Raw genomic sequence first — 21,861 nt, 5'->3', positions numbered from 1 at the left:
CGCAGACAATATGCAGAGAAAATGAGGAGACCGGGGAGTATATATACAGTGCGGGGGGTAACATGGACCGGGGAGTCTACAGTGAGGGGGGTAAAATGTAGCGGGGAGTATACGGGGGGGGTAACATGGACCGGGGACTATACAGTGTATGGGGTGATAGCATTGATCGGGGAGTATACAGTGGGGAGTAACATGGACCTGGGAGTATACAGTGCGGTGGCTAAAATGGATCCGGGAGTATACAGTGCGGGGGGGTAACATCGACCGGGGAGTATACAGTGAGGGGGGTAAAATGTAGCGGGGAGAATCCGGGGTGGGGGGGGTATTGTGTAACATGGACCGGGGAGTATACAGTGTATGGGGTGATAGCATTGATCGGGGAGTATACAGTGCGGAGGTAACATGGACCGGGGAGTATACAGTGTAGGGGGTAACATGGATTGGGGAGTATACTTTTGGGGGGGGGGGGGGGGTAACATGGACCAGGGGGGTGTATACAGTTCAGGGGGTAAAATGGACCGGGGAGTATACAGTGGGGGGTAACATGGACCGGGGAGTATACAGTGTGGGGGGTAACATGGATCGGGGAGTATACAGTGTGGGGTGTAACATGGACCGGGGAGTATACAGTGTGGGGGGTAACATGGATCGGGGAGTATACAGTGTGGGGGGTAACATGGATCGGGGAGCATACAGTGTGGGGGGTAACATGGATAGGGGAGCATACAGTGTGAGGTGTAACATGGACCGGGGAGTATACAGTGTGGGGGGTAACATGGACCGGGAGTATACAGTCCAGGGGCTAAAATGGATCCGGGAGTATACGGGGGGGGTAACATCGACCGGGGAGTATACAGTGAGGGGGGTAAAATGTAGCGGGGAGTATACGGGGGGGGGGGGGTAACATGGACCGGGGAGTATACAGTGTATGGGGTGATAGCATTGATCGGGGAGTATACAGTGTGGGGGGGTAACATGGATTGGGGAGTATACTTTTGGGGGGGGGTAACATGGACCAGGGGGGTGTATACAGTTCAGGGGGGTAATATGGACCGGGGAGTATACAGTGGGGGGGTAACATGGATCTGGGAGTATACAGTGCGGGGGGGTAACATGGACCGGGAGTATACAGTCCAGGGGCTAAAATGGATCCGGGAGTATACAGTGCGGGGGGGTAAGATCGACCGGGGAGTATACGGTGTATGGGGTGATAGCATTGATCGGGGAGTATACAGTGCGGAGGTAACATGGACCGGGGAGTATACAGTGTGGGGGGTAACATGGATTGGGGAGTATACAGTTTTTTTTTTTTGGGGGGGGGGGGGTAACATGGACCAGGGGGGTGTATACAGTTCAGGGGGTAATATGGACCGGGGAGTATACAGTGGGGGGTAACATGGATCGGGGAGTATACAGTGCGAGGTGTAACATGGACCGGGGAGTATACAGTGCGGGGGGTAACATGGACCGGGAGTATACAGTCCAGGGGCTAAAATGGATCCGGGAGTATACAGTGCGGGGGGTAACATGGACCGGGGAGTGTACAGTGCGGGGTGGGGGTTAACATCGACCGGGGAGTATACAGTGAGGGGGGGTAAAATGTAGCGGGGAGTATACGGGGGGGGGGGGAGGTGGCTAACATGGACGGGGAGTATACAGTGTATGGGGTGATAGCATTGATCGGGGAGTATACAGTGCGGAGGTAACATGGACCGGGGAGTATACAGCGTGGGGGGTAACATGGATTGGGGAGTGTACTTTTGGGGGGGGGGGGTAACATGGACCAGGGGGGTGTATACAGTTCAGGGGGTAATATGGACCAGGGAGTATACAGTGGGGGCGTAACATGGATCGGGGAGTATACAGTGCGGGGGGTAACATGGACCGGGAGTATACAGTCCAGGGGCTAAAATGGATCCGGGAATATACAGTGCGGGGGGTAACATGGACCGGGGAGTATACAGTGAGGGGGGTAAAATGTAGTGGGGAGTATACGGGGGGGGGGGTAACATGGACCGGGGAGTATACAGTGTATGAGGTGATAGCATTGATCGGGGAGTATACAGTGTGGAGGTAACATGGACTGGGGAGTATACAGTGTGGGGGGTAACATGGACCGGGGAGTATACAGTGTGGGGGGTAACATGGACCGGGGAGTATACAGTGTGGGGGGTAACATGGATCGGGGAGTATACAGTGTGGGGGGTAACATGGACCGGGGAGTATACAGTGCGAGGTGTAACATGGTCCGTGGAGTATACAGTGCGGGGGGTAACATGGACCGGGAGTATACAGTCCAGGGGCTAAAATGGATCCGGGAGTATACAGTGCGGGGGGTAACATGGACCGGGGAGTATACAGTGCGGGGGGGTAACATAGACCGGGGAGTATACAGTGAGGGGGGTAAAATGTAGCGGGGAGTATACGGGGGGTAAAATATAGCGGGGAGTATACGGGGGGGAACATGGATCGGGGAGTATACAGTGTGGGGGGTAACATGGACCGGGGAGTATACAGTGCGAGGTGTAACATGGTCCGTGGAGTATACAGTGCGGGGGGTAACATGGACCGGGAGTATACAGTCCAGGGGCTAAAATGGATCCGGGAGTATACAGTGCGGGGGGTAACATGGACCGGGGAGTATACAGTGCGGGGGGGTAACATAGACCGGGGAGTATACAGTGAGGGGGGTAAAATGTAGCGGGGAGTATACGGGGGGTAAAATATAGCGGGGAGTATACGGGGGGGAACATGGATCGGGGAGTATACAGTGCGAGGTGTAACATGGTCCAGGGAGTATACAGTGGGGGGTAACATGGACCGGGAGTATACAGTCCAGGGGCTAAAATGGATCCGGGAGTATACAGTGCGGGGGGTAACATGGACCGGGGAGTATACAGTGAGGGGGCTAAAATGTAGCGAGGAGTATACGGGGGGGAAGGGGGGGTAACATGGACCGGGGAGTATACAGTGTATGGGGTGATAGCATTGATCGTGGAGTATACAGTGCGGAGGTAACATGGACCGGGGAGTATACAGTGTGGGGGGGGGGGGGGGGTAACATGGACCAGGGGGTGTATACAGTTCAGGGGGTAATATGGACCGGGGAGTATACAGTGCGGGGGGGGGGGGGGTAATATGGACCAATGAGTATACAATACAGGGGGTAACATGTCCTGGGAGGTATACAGTGAGGGGGGGGAGGGTGTAACGTGGACCGGAGTGTATGCAGTGCTGAGGGGTGGGGGAGGGTAACATGGGCTTTGGAGTATATAGTGTGGGGGTGCAACATGTCCCGGGGGGGGGGGGGGGGGGGTGACATGGACCAGGAAGTATGCTGTGGGGGGTGGGGTATACAGTGCAGGGGGTTAATGTCTTGGTTGACCTCCTGCCAGCCTTCCCCTGCAGGTTGACCTCCTGCCGGCCTCCCCCCTCTGGTTGACTGAACCCGCTGGTTGAGCTCCTCTTTGCCTCCTACAAGTGACTTCCTCAGCTTCCCCTGCAGGTTGCATAATTTGAATCTCCCCCCTCTGGTGACCTCCTGTCACTGATTCCTCTTGTTTGCATTTGTTGTCTTTGGAGAAGGAGTGCTTTATATCAGGGATTGTGTGGACCCAGGGGAGGAGGGTGATGTGGGCTGCTTCTATTGTGATGGCTACCTTCATTATTAGATGTGTTCACTTCTGTTTATTTCTCTCCACTCCTGCAGGTAAGAAAGGGTTAAACGTAATGGCCCGGCCTCCCTGAGCCGTGGCCCGGCCCTTTCCACACACCTCAGCAGGTAAATAAGCGGAAGTGCTTGGTTATTGAAGGGGCTGTTGCAGGAAGGAAGGTGAGCTGGCAGCCGGCGCTCTGGCTGGGGATGAGGTAGGTCACCTAAGACTATAGATCTGTAGAGGCCAGGAGGATACTGCTGACAGTCGCAGGTTATGGCCGCTGGTGGCTTTCAACATATTCAGTGGCAACGGAAGTGTCTGCTGCTTATGGCAAGTAACAAAAAGAACTGTAGATGTCAAGGCAAAATATTCCAGATCTAGTGATGTTCGCCTTGTATCGAAGTGTCTTTTGGCCGCTGATCATAAGGGATTATTTCTCGTCTATGGGACTTCTTATGGTTTTTTTCCCCGAGTGCCATAAGCAACCAGTCACACCAGTTTACCGCAGGAAGCTGTCTCTCGAGCAAAGTGGTATGACCTCACGCATGTCACATTTTTCCTAATAATGAGCCGCAGACATTTACATTATATGTAACATACCAAAAGTGCAACAGACTGCACAAATCAGTCTTGAAAACAGTAGAAAATTTTAGCCCCAAAAAAGGTAGTTTCCTCATATGATAGTACAGGATCTACTCCCAAAAATATGTAAATTCTCTCTAATTGATTTGCAAATCCATCAGCAGGTATCTTATCACAGATAGGATCAGTGGAGGGTCCCCTCCAATCAGCAGGGCCTCACTATCCCATCACATTAACAGGAAATGTTAAGATTATTAGATTATAATTAAAGATGCACAGACTCTTTATTACTAAGGTGTGGTAAGTCTTCTTCAGCATAATGATGCCTTTCTTTGGTTTGGATTGCAGCACCAAGAGTTCTAGCTCCGCTTCTGTATGAATCAGAAAATAGCATCCCTATGACAGGAGGCAGTTTCCAGCTCTTAATCAAGCTTCTAACATCATCAAGATAATTACATATAATAAGGAGGAGGATATGAGTTCAGGGGAAAAGCTTATAGACGATGTGTATAGTAGCTATATTATTGTACACAGGAGCAGTGTTAGGCCGGGGCACACTAGTCAGTGCTATGCGAGAAACACGCACCTCAATACCCGACACTGTGGACCGCAGCGTGCGGCTGCATAGAAATACATGCAACCACACACTACGGTCCTGAGTGCCGGCGGCAGTGCCGGGTATTGAAGCGAGAGACTCATGCGAGTTTCTCACATTGCAATCGCAAGTGTGACCCCGGCCTAATAGTAATAATATTCCTGTACATAGGAGCAGTATTATAGTAGTTATATTCTTGTACATAGGAGCAGTATTAGGGTCACTACCGTCTTTCTGTCTGTCACGGATATTCATTGGTCGCGGCCTGTCTGGTTGGAATCCAAGTCGCTGATTAGTCTCGCCAGCTGCCTGTCATGGCTGCCGCGACCAATCAGCGACGGCCACAGTCCGATTAGTCCCTCCCTACTCCCCTGCAGTCGGCGCCCGCTCCATACTCCCCGCAGTTACCGCTCACACAGGGTTAATGCCAGCACTAACGGACCGCGTTATGCCGCGGGTAACTCACTCCGTTACCGCCGCTATTAACCCTGTGTGACCCAAGTTTTTACTATTGATGCTGCCTATGCAGCGTCAATAGTAAAAACATCTAATGTTAAAAATAATTTTAAAAAAATAACAAATCATTATATACTCATCTTTCGCGACGCACTGGTGACCTCCGGTAGGTTCCGGTGCCAAGGATGGTATGGGAGAAGGACCTGCCATGACGTCACGGTCATGTGAGCGCGACGTCATCACAGGCCCTGCGCGAGAAGGACCTGCCATGACATCACGGTCATGTGACCGCGACGTCATCACAGGCCCTGCGCGCCTGCACGAAAAGGACCTGCCATGACATCACGGTCATGTGACCACGACGTCATCACAGAGCCTGCGCAAGAACGACCTGCCATGACGTCACAGTCATGTGACCGAGACGTCATCACAGGTCCGCGAGAAGGACCTGCCATGACGTCACGGTCATGTGACCGAACTACAATTGGCCCTCGGAAGGTGAGTATATGTTTATTTTTTAACCTGTGACATACGTGGCTGGGCAATATACTACTTAGCTGGGCAATATACTACGTGACTGGCCAATATACTACGTGGCTGGGCAATATACTACGTGGCTCTGTGCTGTATACTACGTCACTGTGCAATATACTACATGGCTCTGTGCTGTATACTACGTCACTGGGCAATATACTACGTAACTGGGCAATATACTACGTAGCTGGGCAATATACTACGTGACTGGCCAATATACTACGTGGCTGGGCAATATACTACGTGGCTCTGTGCTGTATACTACTTCGCTGTGCAATATACTACATGGCTCTGTGCTGTATACTACGTCACTGGGCAATATACTACGTAACTGGGCAATATACTACGTAGCTGGCCAATATACTACGTGGCTGGGCAATATACTACGTGGCTATGTGCTGTATACTACGTCACTGGGCAATATACTACGTAACTGGGCAATATACTACGTAGCTGGGCAATATAGTACGTGACTGGCCAATATACTGTGTGGCTCTGTTCTGTATACTACGTCACTGGGCAATATTCTACGTCACTGGGCAATATACTACGTCACTGGGCAATATACTACGTAACTGGGCAATATACTACGTGGCTGGGCAATATACTACGTCACTGGGCAATATACTAACTGGGTAATATACTATGTGGCTGGGCAATATACTACGTCACTGGGCTATATACTATGTGGCTGGGCAATATACTACTTGGCGTGGCTGGGCAATATACTACGTGGCTAGGCAATATACTACGTGGCTGGGCAATATACTACGTGGACATGCATATTCTAGAACAGGGGTCCCCAACTCCAGTCCTCAAGGCCCACCAACAGGTCATGTTTTCAGGATTTCCTTTGCATTGCACAGGTGATGCAATTATTACCTGGGCAAGACTAAGGAAATCCTGAAAACATGACCTGTTGGTGGGCCTTGAGGACTGGAGTTGGGGACCCCTGTTCTAGAATACCCGATGCATTACAATCGGGCCACCATCTAGTAGTAGTTATATTCTTGTACATAGGGCAGTATTATAGTAGTTATATTCTTGTACATAGGAGCAGTATTATAGTAGTTATATTCTTGTACATAGGAGCAGTATTATAGTAGTTATATTCTTGTACATAGGAGCAGTATTATAGTAGTTATGTTCTTGTATATAGGAGCAGTATTATAGTAGTTATATTCTTGTACATGGGGGCAGTATTATAGTAGCTATCTTCTTGTATATAGGAGCAGTATTATATTTATATTCTTGTATATAGGAGTAGTATTATAGTAGTTATATTCTTGTACATAGGAGCAGTATTATAGTAGTTATATTCTTGTATATAGGAGCAGTATTATAGTAGTTATATTCTTGTACATAGGGGGAGTATTATAGTAGTTATCATCTTGTATATAGGAGCAGTATTATATTTATATTCTTGTATATAGGAGCAGTATTATAGTAGTTATATTCTTGTACATAGGAGCAGTATTATAGTAGTTATATTCTTGTACATAGGAGAAGGAAGTATTATAGTAGTTATATTCTTGTACATAGGGGGCAGTATTATAGTAATTATCATCTTGTATATAGGAGCAGTATTATATTTATATTCTTGTATATAGGAGCAGTATTATAGTAGTTATATTCTTGTACATAGGGGCAGTATTATAATAGTTATATTCTTGTCCATAGAGAGCAGTAATATAGTAGTAATATTCTTGTACATACGAGCAGTATTATAGTAGTTATATACTTTGTACATAGGGGCAGTATTCTAGAACTTATATTATTGTACATAGGGGCAGTATTACAGTAGTTAGATTCTTATACATAGGAGCAGTATTATAGTAGTTATATTCTTGTACATAGGGAGCAGTATTATAGTAGTTATTTTCTTGTACATAGGGGGCAGTATTATAGTAGTTATCATCTTGTATATAGGAGCAGTATTATATTTATATTCTTGTATATAGGAGCGGTATTATAGTAGTTATATTCTTGTACATAGGAGCGGTATTATAGTAGTTATATTCTTGTACATAGGAGCAGTATTATAGTAGTTATATTCTTGTACATAGGGGGCAGTATTATTGTAGTTATCATCTTGTATATAGGAGCAGTATTATATTTATATTCTTGTATATAGGAGCGGTATTATAGTAGTTATATTCTTGTACATAGGAGCAGTATTATAGTAGTTATATTCTTGTACATAGGGGGCAGTATTATTGTAGTTATCATCTTGTATATAGGAGCAGTATTATATTTATATTCTTGTATATAGGAGCGGTATTATAGTAGTTATATTCTTGTACATAGGAGCGGTATTATAGTAGTTATATTCTTGTACATAGGAGCAGTATTATAGTAGTTACATTCTTGTACATAGGGGGCAGTATTCTTGTAGTTATCATCTTGTATATAGGAGCAGTATTATATTTATATTCTTGTATATAGGAGCGGTATTATAGTAGTTATATTCTTGTACATAGGAGCAGTATTATAGTAGTTATATTCTTGTACATAGGGGGCAGTATTATAGTAGTTATCATCTTGTATATAGGAGCAGTATTATATTTATATTCTTGTATATAGGAGCGGTATTATAGTAGTTATATTCTTGTACATAGGAGCAGTATTATAGTAGTTATATTCTTGTACATAGGAGCAGTATTATAGTAGTTATATTCTTGTACATAGGGGCAGTATTATAGTAGTTATATTCTTGTACATAGGAGCAGTATTATAATAGTTATATTGTCCATAGAGAGCAGTAATATAGTAGTAATATTCTTGTACATACGAGCAGTATTATAGTAGTTATATACATTGTACATAGGGGCAGTATTATAGAACTTATATTATTGTACATAGGGGCAGTATTACAGCAGTTAGATTCTTATACATAGGAGCAGTATTATAGTAGTTATATTCTTGTACATAGGGAGCAGTATTATAGTAGCTATATTCTTGTACATAGGAGCAGTATTATTGTAGTTATATTCTTGTACATAGGAGCAGTATTATTGTAGTTATATTCTTGTACATAGGGAGCAGTATTATAGTAGTTATTCTTGTACATAGGAGCAGTATTATAGTAGTTATATTCTTGTACATAGGAGCAGTATTATAGTAGTTATATTCTTGTACATAGGAGCAGTATTATAGTAGTTATTTTGTTGTATATAGGAGCAGTATTATATTTATAATCTTGTATATAGGACCAGTATTATAGTAGTTATATTCTTGTACATAGGGGGCAGTATTATAGTAGTTATCATCTTGTATATAGGAGCAGTATTATATTTATATTCTTGTATATAGGACCAGTATTATAGTAGTTATATTCTTGTACATAGGGGGCAGTATTATAGTAGTTATCATCTTGTATATAGGAGCAGTATTATATTTATATTCTTGTATATAGGAGCAGTATTATAGTAGTTATATTCTTGTACATAGGAGCAGTATTATAGTAGTTATATTCTTGTATATAGGAGCAGTATTATAGTAGTTATATTCTTGTACATAGGAAGCAGAATTATAGTAGTTATATTATTGTACATAGGAGCAGTATTATAATAGTTATATTCTTCTCCATAGAGAGCAGTAATATAGTAGTAATATTCTTGTACATACGAGCAGTATTATAGTAGTTATATTCTTGTACATAGGAGCAGTATTATACTAGTTATATTCTTGTACATAGGAGCAGTATTATAGTAGTTATATTCTTGTACATAGGGGCAGTATTATAGTAGTTATATTCTTGTACATAGGAGCAGTATTATACTAGTTATATTCTTGTACATAGGAGCAGTATTATAGTAGTTATATTCTTGTACATAGGGAGCAGTATTATAGTAGTTATATTCTTGTACATAGGGGCAGTATTATAGTAGTTATATTCTTTTACATAGGAGCAGTATTATAGTAGTTATATTCTTGTACATAGGAGCAGTATTATAGTAGTTATATTCTTGTACATAGGGGCAGTATTATAGTAGTTATATTCTTGTACATAGGAGCAGTATTATAATAGTTATATTGTCCATAGAGAGCAGTAATATAGTAGTAATATTCTTGTACATACGAGCAGTATTATAGTAGTTATATACATTGTACATAGGGGCAGTATTATAGAACTTATATTATTGTACATAGGGGCAGTATTACAGCAGTTAGATTCTTATACATAGGAGCAGTATTATAGTAGTTATATTCTTGTACATAGGGAGCAGTATTATAGTAGCTATATTCTTGTACATAGGAGCAGTATTATTGTAGTTATATTCTTGTACATAGGAGCAGTATTATTGTAGTTATATTCTTGTACATAGGGAGCAGTATTATAGTAGTTATTCTTGTACATAGGAGCAGTATTATAGTAGTTATATTCTTGTACATAGGAGCAGTATTATAGTAGTTATATTCTTGTACATAGGAGCAGTATTATAGTAGTTATTTTGTTGTATATAGGAGCAGTATTATATTTATATTCTTGTATATAGGACCAGTATTATAGTAGTTATATTCTTGTACATAGGAGCAGTATTATAGTAGTTATATTCTTGTACATAGGGGGCAGTATTATAGTAGTTATCATCTTGTATATAGGAGCAGTATTATATTTATATTCTTGTATATAGGAGCAGTATTATAGTAGTTATATTCTTGTACATAGGAGCAGTATTATAGTAGTTATATTCTTGTATATAGGAGCAGTATTATAGTAGTTATATTCTTGTACATAGGAAGCAGAATTATAGTAGTTATATTATTGTACATAGGAGCAGTATTATAATAGTTATATTCTTCTCCATAGAGAGCAGTAATATAGTAGTAATATTCTTGTACATACGAGCAGTATTATAGTAGTTATATTCTTGTACATAGGAGCAGTATTATACTAGTTATATTCTTGTACATAGGAGCAGTATTATAGTAGTTATATTCTTGTACATAGGGGCAGTATTATAGTAGTTATATTCTTGTACATAGGAGCAGTATTATAGTAGTTATATTCTTGTACATAGGAGCAGTATTATACTAGTTATATTCTTGTACATAGGAGCAGTATTATAGTAGTTATATTCTTGTACATAGGGAGCAGTATTATAGTAGTTATATTCTTGTACATAGGGGCAGTATTATAGTAGTTATATTCTTTTACATAGGAGCAGTATTATAGTAGTTATATTCTTGTACATAGGAGCAGTATTATAGTAGTTATATTCTTGTACATAGGAGCAGTATTATAGTAGTTATATTCTTGTACATAGGGGGCAGTATTATAGTAGTTATATTCCTTTACATAGGAGCAGTATTATAGTAGTTATATTCTTGTACATAGGGACTATGTACAAGCTCTACCCAGCTCTACCCTACCTACTGTATCCTCACCCATCCCTTGTAGATTGTGAGCCCTTGCGGGCAGGGTCCTCTCTCCTCCTGTACCAGTTGTGACTTGTATTGTTCAAGATTATTGTACTTGTTTTATTATGTATACCCCTCCTCACATGTAAAGCGCCATGGAATAAATGGCGCTATCATAATAATAGGGAGCAGAATTATAGTAGCTATATTCTTGTACGTTGGGAGCAGTATTATAGTGGTTATATTCTTGTATATAGGAGCAGTATTATAGTTATATTCTTATACATAGGAGCGGTATTATAGTAGTTATATTCTTGTACATAGGAGCAGTATTATAGTAGTTATATTCTTGTACATTGGAGCAGTATTATAGTAGTTATATTCCTGTACATAGGAGCAGTATTATAGTAGTTATATTGTATATAGGAACAGTATTATAGTAGTTATATTCTTGTACATAGGGGGCAGTATTATAGTAGTTATATTCCTGTACATAGGAGCAGTATTATAGTAGTTATATTGTATATAGGAACAGTATTATAGTAGTTATATTCTTGTACATAGGGGGCAGTATTATAGTAGTTATCTTCTTGTATATAGGAGCAGTATTATATTTATATTCTTGTGTATATAGGAGCAGTATTATAGTAGTTATATTCTTGTACATAGGAGAAGTATTATAGTAGTTATATTCTTGTATATAGGAGCAGTAATATAGTAGTAATATTCTTGTACATACGAGCAGTATTATAGTAGTTATATACTTTGTACGTAGGGGCAGTATTATAGAACTTATATTATTGTACATAGGGGCAGTATTACAGTAGTTAGATTCTTATACATAGGGAGCAGTATTATAGTAGCTATATTCTTGTACATAGGGAGCAGTATGATAGTAGTTATATTTTTGTACATAGGGGCAGTATTATAGTAGTTATATTCTTGTACATAGGGATCAGAATTATAGTAGTTATATTCTTGTACATAGGAGCAGTATTATAGTAGTTATATTCTTGTACATAGGGAGAAGTATTATAGTAGTTATATTCTTGTACATAGGAGCAGTATTATAGTAGTTATATTCTTGTACATAGGAGCAGTATTATAGTAGTTATATTCTTGTACATAGGAGCAGTATTATTGTAGTTATATTCTTGTACATAGGAGCAGTATTGTAGTAGTTATATTCTTGTACATAGGAGCAGTATTGTAGTAGTTATATTCTTGTACATAGGAGCAGTATTATTGTAGTTATATTCTTGTACATAGGAGCAGTATTATTGTAGTTATATTCTTGTACATAGGGAGCAGAATTATAGTAGTTATTCTTGTACATAGGAGCAGTGTTATAGTAGTTATATTCTTGTACATAGGAGGCAGTATTATAGTAGTTCTATTTTTGTACATAGGGGCAGTATTATAGTAGTTATATTCTTGTACATAGGAGCAGTATTCTAGTAGTTATATTCTTGTAAATAGGAGCAGTGTTATAGTAGTTATATTCTTACACATAGGGGCAATAGGTACATTTTGGTATATAGGGGGCAATGTTGTGGAAACATGCTGAGAGGAGTCGCCCTATGACTTCTCCTATTATAACCTCTGCGCTCCATCTTGTCCTATCATAGTAAGAACATTCACAATCAAACCTGATAATATCAGCTGTGACTGGAGTTGGTGCATGATGCCATGTTGTAAATTAGTGCATGTAATTCAGGAATATCTAATTATTTCCTCCTCTTGTTTTATTACCAGTTTAGCTGCTGTGAAGAAATCATTGAGAATTGGGACATAATAACCTTTGGGAATTGTCCTAGGACATGTCAGATGTGTCAGCACTTGCGGTGTAAATGTCTTTATGACCTGCTGTAAACATTAAGAAGAAAAAAATGTCCGAAACTCAGAATGTCATCCCAAAGCTGGACTCTATAGAGGAGAGGGGGATTGATTCTGTAGACTTTCTCACTTTGCAAAAGACTCCAGAGAAAAAGGTTCGAAGTGTCGGCTTTTATGAACTGGATGTCCTAAAGAACACGTCTGAAGATGGAGATCCCACCGAAAATACGAAATCTGAAGTTACAGAAGACGAGGAGAAAAAAACCCCAGAAGACAAAAGTGACGGGAATGATGTGCAGGACAGTCAACATCAAGAGAATAACGACCCACCTACCAACTACTTAGACAAGACTCTGCCCTCGTTGCCGCAAAATTGTCGAAAACAGAGCAATCCAACGTGTCTATGCAAGGAATGTGTGGAGAACTACATGAATATGTGCGAGAATGGTACAGAGATGGCACTGGATGAGGAGGAGAAGGAAGATGCCGATGTCACTAGTGATGATGAGAAGTCTCTCAGAAGTGGCTCAGAGACTTCAAGACGCACAAACTTCTCTGAAGACGATTTTGTGGGTACCAAGTATGAAGATGCCCAGGTGACCCTGCCCTACCCTGATGACAAGCGAGCACCTGAGTGTATCGCGAGGTTGAGCAATGCTGGCTTGTACGACCCCAGTGAAGACCTTAAGGGGAAGCAGGAGGAGGATAATACCTCACAGGTGGTCATCAGAGCTGCTTTTTTTGTAGAACACCCACCTTATCAGGAGCAGAAGAAGAATGTCAGTTTGGATCTGTGTGAAAATGTGGACGTGGAAAAAGGAGATCCCGAGAGTGAGCCCTTAATTCGTCTCACCCGGAGATCTGTGGAGAGGGAGCCTGAACAACCAGGGCTCTGCCTGTGTCACTTGACCTGCCTGAAAGTTGTGGGATCCTTTGTGCTGTCCATGGTTATTTTCCCAGCCTTGCTGTATGCAGCGTATGCTTGGTTGCCTTTCGATGCTCCGCTCATACCAGATGTGCCGTCCAGACTCGTGTACACCTTACGGTGCTCAGCCTTCGCCTCATTCCCCATCGTTCTGGGTAAGGAAATATTCCTGCCAAATGTTCTTTACACCAATGGGTATATTCTGAACACACAAGGCTGTGGTTACAATCTGTTTATTGCCTTTGTATTATGGCATTATTTCTCCACGAAGACCATAAATTGTCTGTTTTGCCATCTCTTTCCTATTCAGGTGTTATGATCCATGGGGTTTCGCGTCTTTGTGCTTCTTCCTATGATCCATTTAAACCCAAGGAGCGAGAAGTAACAATACACCGTCGGTTTGTGAAGCAGGGCACCTTTCTTTTTGTCTTGTTCTTCTTCAACCTCTCGGTGCTGGCCACCTACCTGCCCCAGCAGCAGCTGAAGTTCATACCGCTCCTCACCTGTCTCTTCTCTTTATCCCAGTAAGTCCTTTCCCTTCTTGACACATGGGTGACTTACATTCATCGTCTTTCCTGGTTATAATTAGGAATGTAATTAACAATAGCCCATCGATTGAATTGCGTTGTAAATTGATGACTGAGTCATACCTTTTATTTTTCTGTACAGTTGAGCATAACTTAATAAATCTTTTCCCCTTTTTGTTTTCTGTCCATGTTACAGGCTGATTTATTGGCTCTCCTTTGCCGTCGGGCGATCCTTCCGTGGCTTCGGTTATGGCCTGACATTCCTGCCGCTGCTCAGCATGATGATCTGCAATCTCTATTTCATGTTTGTTATTGAGCCAGAAAAAATGGTCTTTTTGGGTAACAGAGTCGTACCCCAGCATTGATGGCAGATCCATGGTCACTATTAGATGTTTGCCATTGTCCTCTTCACCACTTCCTCACGTTAGGTGGCGAGGATGATGGCTGATAGTAAGTCTTTGACGAATGAACACTACTGCAGGTTTTAGGACATTTGGATAGGGACTTCCTACAGTCACTGCCTACAAACACTTACACAGTCTTCCTTAATAGGAAGATGGCACCATCTAGTCACTAGTAAAATGCTCCGCCACCTAGCATGACTGTCATTATGGGTAAATAGATCTTGAACGGGTGGTTGCGGATATCTCATGACCAGTTATGTATGCTGATTCGCGGAACTTCGGATTTTGGGATTTGAATTGTTAAAAAACTTAAGAAAATTGCAGGTTACGACAGTAACTAACACTTTCACTGAAGGCAACTGTGTTCTTTGCCTACCATTTGTTCTGTGGTGGTCCTGATGCTCTGGCATGCTAGGTTTGCGGTGGTCTTTCTTCCGTTCTGTAGTAGATATATTGCACTAGTTTTACATAAATGAGAAAATTCTCTTCAGACGACGTCACTACAGTTATTTATTAGGAGCCTTCTGATCATTTGTTAATAAAATGTTATTATAATTGTGATGAATGAGTGTTATTACTATCCCAACGGAATGGGAATGCCAGAGATCAGCGTTGACATAATTGAGAATGCCTCCTATCCATCACTAGAGATCAGCGGTAACATCATTGGGAATGATGCCTATCCATCACTAGAGATCAGCGGTGACATCACTGAGAATGCCTCCTATCCATCACTAGAGATCAGCGGTGACATCACTGAGAATGCCTCCTATCCATCACTAGAGATCAGTGGTGGCATCACTGAGAATGCCTCCTATCCATCACTAGAGATCAGCGGTGACATCACTGAGAATGCCCCGTTATCCATCACTAGAGATCAGCAGTGACATCACTGAGAATGCCCCGTTATCCATCACTAGAGATCAGCAGTGACATCACTGAGAATGCCTCCTATCTATCACTAGAGATCAGCGGTGACATCACTGAGAATGCCTCATATCCATCACTAGAGATCAGCGGTGACATCACTGAGAATGCCTCCTATCCATCACTAGAGATCAGCGGTGACATCACTGAGAATGCCCCGTTATCCATCACTAGAGATCAGCGGTGACATCACTGAGAATGCCTCCTATCTATCACTAGAGATCAGCGGTGACATCACTGAGAATGCCTCCTATCCATCACTAAAGATCGGCGGTGACATCACTGAGAATGCCTCCTATCCATCACTAGAGATCGGCGGTGACATCACTGAGAATGCCTCCAATCCATCACTAGAGATCAGCGGTGACATCACTGAGAATGCCTCCTATCCATCACTAGATATCAGCGGTGACATCACTGAGAATGCCTCCTATCCATCACTAGATATCAGCGGTGACATCACTGAGGATGCCTCCTATCCATCACTAGAGATCAGAGGTGACATTACTGAGAATGCCTCCTATCCATCACTAGAGATCAGTGACATCACTGAGAATGCCTCCTATCCATCACTAGAGATCAGCGGTGACATCACTGAGAATGCCTCCTATCCATCACTAGAGATCAGCGGTGACATCACTGAGAATGCCTCCTATCCATCACTAGAGATCAGCGGTGACATCACTGAGTGTCTCCTATCCATCACTAGAGATCAGTGGTGACATTACTGAGAATGCCTCCTATCCATCACTAGAGATCAACGGTGACATCACTGAGAATGCCTCCTATCCATCACTATAGATCAGAGGTGACATCACTGAGAATGCCTCCTATCCATCACTAGAGATCAGCGGTGACATCACTGAGAATGCCTCCTATCCATCACTAGAGATCAGCGGTGACATCACTGAGAATGCCTCCTATCCATCACTAGAGATCAGCAGTGACATCACTGAGAATGCCTCCTATCCATCACTAGAGATCAGAGGTGACATTACTGAGAATGACTCCTATCCATCACTAGAGATCAGCAGTGACATCACTGAGAATGCCTCCTATCCATCACTAGAGATCAGCGGTGACATCACTGAGAATGCCCCGTTATCCATCACTAGAGATCAGCAGTGACATCACTGAGAATGCCTCCTATCCATCACTACATTTCAGAGGTGACATCTCTGAGAATGCCTCTTATCCATCACTAGAGATCAGCGGTGACGTCACTGAGAATGCCTTCTATCCATCACTAGAGATCAGCGGTGACATCACTGAGAATGCCTCCTATCCATCACTAGAGATCAGCGGTGACATCACTGAGAATGCCTATCCATCACTAGAGATCAGCGGTGACATCACTGAGAATGCCTCCTATCCATCACTAAAGATCAGCAGTGACATCAGGGGTCAGAGATCAGGGGTGACATCACTGAGAATGCCGCCTATCCATCACTAGAGATCCGAGGTGACATCACTGAGATACACCAGGGGTCTCAAACACGGGGCTCCTGAGGCTGCTCCGTGCGGCCCGCAGGCACTGTAGACCCCTTGGCATCCCTGCCCAGTTCAAGGAGCTGCCGATGGCAGCATTTTATTTCAGCTGAATGTGCGTCCTTAGACACATTCAACTGAAATGATGGACTTGCTGGAATGGGGAGGTGGGGGATTGGCAGCGGCCGAGCTGTGTGTAAAAGGAGGCAGGAGCCAGCAGCAGCAGCTAACACCGTGACCGCTGATAAACGGAAATTAATATTCACTGCTCTCCACGCCCATAGGAGTGGAGAGCAGTGAATATTCATTCCTATAAGTAGTGGGCACACGTGATCACCCGGCCGCAGGAAGTTGGCTACTGTGCCCGCTATTAAAGAGAAATGAATATTCACTGCTCTCCACTCCTATAGTCCCAGCGTGGGAAGCAGTGAGTATTCCGGCAGCGGTCCTCTGCTTGTAAGCGCATGACATCCCTGCCATGAGCTATTTACAAGCATAAATAAGCTACTGGCATCAGAACAAGATGCTGCGAGGGAAGGTAAGTAGGATGGATTTGTTTTTAATGTTTTTCTGCCGGGGCCATGCATACCAGGATAGGGATGAGGGGACCATGAATACCAGGATGGGGATGAGGGGACCATGCATACCAGGATGGGGATGAGGGGGGCATTCCTACGAGGATGGGGATGAGGGGACCATGTATACCAGGATAGTCCCCTCATCCCCATCCTGGTATTCATGGTCCCCTCATCCCTATCCTGGTATGCATGGCCCCGGCAGGACCATGCATACCAGGATGGGGATTAGGAGGCCTTTCATACGAGTGAGGCGATGAGAGGGTCATGCATACCAGGATGGGGATGATTGGGACATGCATGCCAGGATGGGAGTGAGGGGGCCATGCATACCATGATAGGGATGAGGGGGCAATGCATACCAGAATGGGGATGAGGGGGCCATGCATACCAGGATGGGGATGAGAGGACCATTCATACCAGGATGGGGACTAAGAGGCCATTTATATGGGGATGAGGATACCAGGATGGGGATGGGGCCATGCATACCACGATAGGGATGAGAGGGCCATGCATACCAGGATGTGGATGAGGGGGCCAAGCATGCCAGGATGGGGATGAGGGGGACATGCATACCAGGATAGGAATGAGGGGACCATGCATACCAGGATGGGGATTAGGCGGCCATTCATATGAGGAAGGCGATGAGAGGCACATGCATATCAGGATGGGGGCCATGCATACCAGGGTAGCGAAGAGGGGGCCCGTTCATACCACTGTAATGATGAGGGGGCCATGCATACCAGGGTAGGGATGAGGGTGCCATGCATACTAGGATGGGGATAAGGGGGCCATACATACCAGGATTGGAATGAGGGAACCATGGATACCAGGATGGGAATGAGGGGACCATGCATACCAGGATAGGGATGAGGGGACCATGCATACCAGGATGGGAATGAGGGGACCATGCATACCAGGATGGGGATTAGGAGGCCATTTATATGATGAAGGTGATGAGAGGCACATGCATACAAGGATGGGGGTCATGCATACCAGGGTAGCAATGAGGGGGCCCATGCATACCACTGTAGGGATGAGGGGGCCATGCATACCAGGGTAGGAATGAGGGTGCAATGCATACCAGGATGGGGATGAGGAGGCCATGCATACCAGAGTAGGGATGACGGAGTCCATGCATACCAGGGTAGGGATGAGAAGGCCATGCATACCCAGGATTGGGATGAGGGGGCCATGCATATCAGGGTAGGGATGAGGGGACAATGCATTCCAGGATAGGGATGAGGGGGCCATGTATATACCAGGATGGGGATATTAGTACATAATTGACCAAATTAATTGCTTCACTTTTTTTTCTATTTTCCTACTCTAAATCCTAGGGAAATGACTACAATGTGGAGATCAGGATAGGGACTTATCTGCAATATGGGGACCTGGATGAGAACATAACTAAAATATGGCGACCTGGATATGGGAACATGACTACAATATGAGGACGTGACTAAAATATGAGAACTTGAATGGGGACATAACTTCAATATAAGGACATATATACAACTAGATGGTGGCCCGATTCTAACGCATCGGGTATTCTAGAATATGCATGTCCACGTAGTATATTGCCCAGCCACATAGTATATTGCCCAGCCCATGTAGTATATTGCCCAGCCACGTACTATATTGCCCAGTCACGTAGTGTATTGCCCAGTCACGTAGTGTATTGCCCAGTCACGTAGTATATTGCCCAGTCACGTAGTATATTGCCCAGTCACGTAATGTATTGCCCAGTCACGTAGTATATTGCCCAGTCACGTAGTATATTGCCCAGTCACGTAGTATATTGCCCATTCACGTAGTATATTGCCCAGCGACGTAGTATATTGCCCAGTCACGTAGTATATTGCCCAGCCACGTAGTATATTGCCCAGTCATGTAGTATATTGCCCAGTCACGTAGTATATTGGTAGTATATTGCCCAGCCACGTAGTATATTGCCCAGCCACGTAGTATATTGCCCAGTCACGTAGTGTATTGCCCAGTCACGTAGTGTATTGCCCAGTCACGTAGTATATTGCCCAGCCCATGTAGTATATTGCCCAGCCACCTAGTGTATTGCCCAGTCACGTAGTGTATTGCCCAGTCACGTAGTATATTGCCCAGCGATGTAGTATATTGCCCAGTCACGTAGTATATTGCCCAGCCACGTAGTATATTGCCCAGCCACATAGTATATTGCCCAGTCACGTAGTATATTGCCCAGTAACGTAGTATATTGCCCAGTGACGTAGTATATTGCACAGCCCACGCAGTATATTGCCCAGTCACGTAGTATATTGCCCAGTCACGTAGTATATTGCCCAGCGATGTAGTATATTGCCCAGTCACGTAGTATATTGCCCAGCCACGTAGTATATTGCCCAGCCACATAGTATATTGCCCAGTCACGTAGTATATTGCCCAGTCATGTAGTATATTGCCCAGTCACGTAGTATATTGCACAGCCCACGCAGTATATTGCCCAGTCACGTAGTATATTGCCCAGTCACGTAGTATATTGCCCAGCGACGTAGTATATTGCCCAGTCACGTAGTATATTGCCCAGCCACGTAGTATATTGCCCAGCCATGTAGTATATTGCCCAGCTATGTAGTATATTGCCCAGTCACGAAGTATATTGCGCAGCTACGTAGTATATTGCCCAGCCACGTAGTGTATTGCCCAGTCACGTAGTGTATTGCCCAGTCACGTAGTATATTGCCCAGTCACGTAGTATATTGCCTAGTCATGTAGTATATTGCCCAGCCACGTAGTATATTGCCCAGTCACGTAGTATATTGCCCAGCGACGTAGTGTATTGCCCAGCCACATAGTATATTGCACAGCCCACGTAGTGTATTGCCCAGTCACGCAGTATATTGCCCAGTCACGTAGTATATTACCCAGTCACGTAGTATATTGCCCAGTCACGTAGTATATTGCCCAGCCACGTAGTATATTGCCCAGTCACGTAGTATATTGCCCAGCCACGTAGTATATTGCCCAGTCACGTAGTGTATTGCCCAGTCACGTAGTGTATTGCCCAGTCACGTAGTATATTGCCCAGTCACGTAGTATATTGCCCAGTCACGTAGTATATTGCCCAGTCACGTAGTATATTGCCCATTCACGTAGTATATTGCCCAGCGACGTAGTATATTGCCCAGTCACGTAGTATATTGCCCAGCCACGTAGTATATTGCCCAGTCATGTAGTATATTGCCCAGTCACGTAGTATATTGGTAGTATATTGCCCAGCCACGTAGTATATTGCCCAGCCACGTAGTATATTGCCCAGTCACGTAGTGTATTGCCCAGTCACGTAGTGTATTGCCCAGTCACGTAGTATATTGCCCAGCCCATGTAGTATATTGCCCAGCCACCTAGTGTATTGCCCAGTCACGTAGTGTATTGCCCAGTCACGTAGTATATTGCCCAGCGATGTAGTATATTGCCCAGTCACGTAGTATATTGCCCAGCCACGTAGTATATTGCCCAGCCACATAGTATATTGCCCAGTCACGTAGTATATTGCCCAGTAACGTAGTATATTGCCCAGTGACGTAGTATATTGCACAGCCCACGCAGTATATTGCCCAGTCACGTAGTATATTGCCCAGTCACGTAGTATATTGCCCAGCGATGTAGTATATTGCCCAGTCACGTAGTATATTGCCCAGCCACGTAGTATATTGCCCAGCCACATAGTATATTGCCCAGTCACGTAGTATATTGCCCAGTCATGTAGTATATTGCCCAGTCACGTAGTATATTGCACAGCCCACGCAGTATATTGCCCAGTCACGTAGTATATTGCCCAGTCACGTAGTATATTGCCCAGCGACGTAGTATATTGCCCAGTCACGTAGTATATTGCCCAGCCACGTAGTATATTGCCCAGCCATGTAGTATATTGCCCAGCTATGTAGTATATTGCCCAGTCACGAAGTATATTGCGCAGCTACGTAGTATATTGCCCAGCCACGTAGTGTATT

General features: G+C 43.8%; 1 protein-coding gene across 2 annotated transcripts; it reads left to right on the top strand.

The window, feature by feature from the left end:
* The first annotated feature begins 3,701 nt into the window (after positions 1 to 3,701).
* Positions 3,702 to 15,440, top strand: TMEM79 (transmembrane protein 79). 2 transcript variants are annotated; one of them, XM_069728813.1, is made up of 4 exons: positions 3,702 to 3,832; positions 12,943 to 14,103; positions 14,259 to 14,472; positions 14,672 to 15,440. In XM_069728813.1, the coding sequence occupies exons 2-4, from the start codon at positions 13,077 to 13,079 to the stop codon at positions 14,838 to 14,840; spliced, it is 1,410 nt and encodes a 469-aa protein (XP_069584914.1). In that variant the 5' UTR covers positions 3,702 to 3,832; positions 12,943 to 13,076; the 3' UTR covers positions 14,841 to 15,440. The 2 variants fall into 2 exon arrangements, with proteins under 2 accessions (XP_069584914.1, XP_069584912.1); XM_069728811.1 differs by having other exon boundaries at positions 3,781 to 3,867.
* Positions 15,441 to 21,861: the final 6,421 nt, after the last annotated feature.

This window comes from Ranitomeya imitator, chromosome 1 (genome assembly GCF_032444005.1).
Source record: "Ranitomeya imitator isolate aRanImi1 chromosome 1, aRanImi1.pri, whole genome shotgun sequence".
Taxonomy (NCBI): domain Eukaryota; kingdom Metazoa; phylum Chordata; class Amphibia; order Anura; family Dendrobatidae; genus Ranitomeya; species Ranitomeya imitator.
This window is presented reverse-complemented; position numbering and strand designations above follow the sequence as displayed.

Coding starts and splice junctions, on each gene's coding strand:
- TMEM79 (XM_069728813.1), top strand. CDS start 13,077: ATGTCCGAAACTCAGAATGTCATCCCAAAGCTGGACTCTATAGAGGAG. Junction 14,104..14,258: donor CTCATTCCCCATCGTTCTGG/GTAAGGAAATAT, acceptor TTTCCTATTCAG/GTGTTATGATCCATGGGGTT. Junction 14,473..14,671: donor TGTCTCTTCTCTTTATCCCA/GTAAGTCCTTTC, acceptor TCCATGTTACAG/GCTGATTTATTGGCTCTCCT.